This window comes from Musa acuminata, chromosome BXJ1-6 (genome assembly GCF_036884655.1).
Source record: "Musa acuminata AAA Group cultivar baxijiao chromosome BXJ1-6, Cavendish_Baxijiao_AAA, whole genome shotgun sequence".
In the NCBI taxonomy this organism is placed as follows: Eukaryota; Viridiplantae; Streptophyta; class Magnoliopsida; order Zingiberales; family Musaceae; genus Musa; species Musa acuminata.
In genome coordinates, this window is record NC_088332.1 from 42,471,387 (window position 1) to 42,474,989 (window position 3,603).

General features: G+C 39.5%; 1 protein-coding gene across 1 annotated transcript; it reads left to right on the forward strand.

Moving 5' to 3' along the window:
• The first annotated feature begins 1,858 nt into the window (after positions 1-1,858).
• LOC135677099 (uncharacterized) lies at positions 1,859-3,241 on the forward strand. The gene has a single exon (XM_065189023.1). It carries the CDS (start codon positions 1,980-1,982, stop codon positions 2,970-2,972), a length of 993 nt encoding a protein of 330 aa, XP_065045095.1. The 5' UTR covers positions 1,859-1,979; the 3' UTR covers positions 2,973-3,241.
• The last annotated feature ends 362 nt before the right edge of the window (positions 3,242-3,603 follow it).

Sequence of the window (3,603 nt, forward strand, 5' to 3'; positions counted from 1 at the left end):
TGACACTTGTCTTAGATAAATATAAAATAAAAATTTAGTTGGCTTCAAATCCACATCCTAGTTGAATAACAAATTAACAAATTGATTAACAATGAAGGAACTATTATATTATTTTTTATAATCTCTATTTAATTTAGACAAATTACGCTGATTCTCTTTATAGAACTTCATAATAAAAATCAGGGTCTGCCGTACCGAACCGTATCGTCCGATACGGACGGTACGTACCCGTCCGATAGGTTATCGGTACGCGGACCGCTTGTTATCGGTCCGAGTGCACTGTAACACTATAGCAATGCTATGGCACACCTGGGTGTACCGTTCGGTATACCGCACCGTACCGATACCGAACCCAGGTCGAAATATCGGTACAATACAGTATTGCGAACCTTGATAAAAACTAATATTAATAAAGAACTTTTGGTCAATATTATCAAACTTTTGGTTTTACTACCAACATCTATAATAAAAAGCTATTCACCAACTTTCATTTTATAACTCCTGGTGTAACATGATTTCAATTTTCTTCAACTGGCGTACTCTTCCAAGGTTTTTTAGAATTTCTTCCTATCTCAAAATACTTATAAAAAATCTAATTTGGATTAGATATTATTATATATCAAAAATAGGCTACTTAATAAAATTAAAGTTAATAAAAAACCATATGACCAACGAAAGATCAATTGAGGCATTTAATCATCATCTTGGCTACTGCTATATCCAACTAGTATTCATTCAATATTGTTATCATACATAATACTTACCAACAACATCTAATGTAGACATCACTAATTTCATCAAAAACCCAGAAAAACTTAATCAAAAGAGGATCAACACATTAATAACTACAAGGATATAAGGTAAAAGACATATATATATATCAAAACATATAAAAAAAATCACATTATCAAGTTCCAATTACATAAGACATATGATCATGGAATTTTATGGAGAATTCATCTAAAAATAAATAATAAAAATAATACCATTATTTTCTAAAAATTAATTATAATAAAAATAATAATAATTTAGTGATTAAGCTACATAATAAGTTTTGAATTTTTCTTGAAAGCTTTTCCAAGATGCTCAAAGAGAATCTCTACTTCACTAATATAACAAGAAAAACTCTAATTTCGATTGAGTTTTCAATCGAAACCCAATTAAATTAGATCATTCATAATATTTTTGAATAGGGTTATAATGTTGTTGATTCAACTGAATTCTTTATAGTGTTTTTTTGAAAAAGATTATAATATTTTTTTGTTATTGAACTAAAAACACAGTAACACTATCAACAACACTATAATTCAATCTTAATTAATTAGAATTATTGTAAATATTAGTTATTAATCTTATTACATTATTAAAATTTCATATGTATTCTTCTTGTTTTGGAACAGAATTATATAAAAATAATAATCTCCATGTAACCCTATAAAAAATATATATTGTAACTGATGAATGATGATTCAAAATATTAAATAAACTATCTTATCACTCTAATAGAGCTTCAAATAAATATTTTTATTGATTTAGAAATAAGAAAAAAATAAAAACTTAATTTCTATGTCAATTAAATCGGACATATACACTGTCCTTGAATATAATTATAATATTTTTGATGTCTCTATAAAAATTATTATAAATTTATATAGATATATTATTACTGAATACAAATGTGCTTTACACATTTGGTTCATAAAGGACACCTTCGATAGTAACTCAAGACTTTATCCTAAAATTCACCAAAAATAATAAACCCTTCCACGAGAACGTGACAACTATGCCAGAGTACTGGTGGGCCCCAGTTCATGCATCGGTCACATGAACGGAACCCCGTCCGGTACGCGATGAGGGTTTGAGTGATTCCTTTCTCGAAGCCCATGCTTGCGTTTCTTCCTCACCAAGTCCCTTCTTGCCTCTTTCTTATCTGCCCCTTTTCCCTTCTCTGCAAGTAGTGATAGCCCCACAGGCAAGTGATGGCCCGAGCCGTAACGTCGGCGTGGCCGGACATGCTTGCTGGCGTCATCTCGGAGTCCAGGCGCGTCGTCGCCGCCCACACCCGCCACTTCCTCGCCCTCTCCGTCCTCTTCCTCCTCCCTCTCTCGTCTCTGCTCGTCGCCGCCCCCTCCATTCTCTTCCCCTCCGCCGCCGCCGCCATCTCCTTCTCCTCCTCCCCCTCCCCTGCCCTCCTCCGCTTCCACCACCACCACCGCCGCCCCTCAGCCCCCGGTGTCGTCGCCCTTTACTCCTCCGCGGCCCTCCTTCTCCTACTTTCCGCCTCCGCCGCCGTCTCCAGCAGCGTCCACCGCGGCTTCTATGGCCGCCCTGTCAAGCTCCTGCCGGCCCTCCGATCCCTCCCTGCCCCCCTCGCTCGCCTCCTCCTCACCCTCGCCGCGGCTCTGCTCCCCCTCACCGCCCTCGCCCTCCTCCTCGCCTCCCTTCTCATCCTTTCCCTCAAAGCCCTCGCCGTTCTCCGCCTACCCCCTTCCTTTTCCTCCTTCGCCTACTTGCTCTTCGTCGCCGTCGCCATCCTTAGCCTCATTGTTCTCCAACTCAATTGGTCGCTTGCCGGTGTCATCGCAACTTTGGAGTCGTGTTGGGGTTTTGCGCCGCTCCGGCGGAGTGTTGATCTGATAAAAGGGATGAGATTGGCTTCTCTCTGCCTCCATCTCTTCTTTGCGACCGCAATTGGACTCACGCTGTCGGGCTTCAGCTTGGTTAAGTTGGGAAGGCCCGAGGGGGGATGGCGTGAAGTGGTGCCGGTGGTCGCCAGGACTGTGTTTGGGTCGGGAATCACGGCAGTGTTGTTGCTGTGTTGGATGGTGACAGGTGCAGTGTTGTACATGTACTGTAAGGCACTACATGGAGAGCTCGCAGGGGAGATCGCAGAGGAGTTCTCGTCAGAGTATGTATTCCTTCCTTTTGACGAGCACAATGTCCCGCATGTTGTTTCAGTGATTCACCAGTGAACGGGAGTGCTTTTGAACTACACGCTTTGGGAAATTGAGCTGGTTTCCTTTGGTTTTCTCTCTTCAAGGCAGCATCACGGTGGCTGTAAGTATGTTATTGTGTTAAAGATCATCACATGTCCAAACTTAGAACTTCAATGCATACACTGGTAAATCTTGTAAGTCCAACATTGTGAAACAAAGGATTATCTACTTCTGAATCTTGTAAACATTTTAACATCTCAAACTTGTTCTTTGGAAATGCATTGGTCAGATATGAATCGCCTGCATCCCACAGTTGAATGGTTGATGATCATCGATAATATAGCTTATCCTGCAACCTTTAGCATGCACAATTTACTTGATTGTAAAAACAAAGTAACTTAAGTTTGTCGTCTCTTCTTTTGAAAGATGCTCTAATCTGGCTTATTTACCAAAGTGGAAATGCAAGACAACTTCATAATTGTTGATATGGTTGCTTTAATGGTTATATTGCAGCAATATCTCTGAATTTGTATGGTTAATTTTCTGGCTCTTTCTGTACTAAATGTGGAGGGACATTTATTGTGGTTATTTTGTATACACTTTATCAACTTTCACTGTGGAAAGCTGTACAATGGTTTGCTTTATAGAACTCTCACCAGGTTGTGTG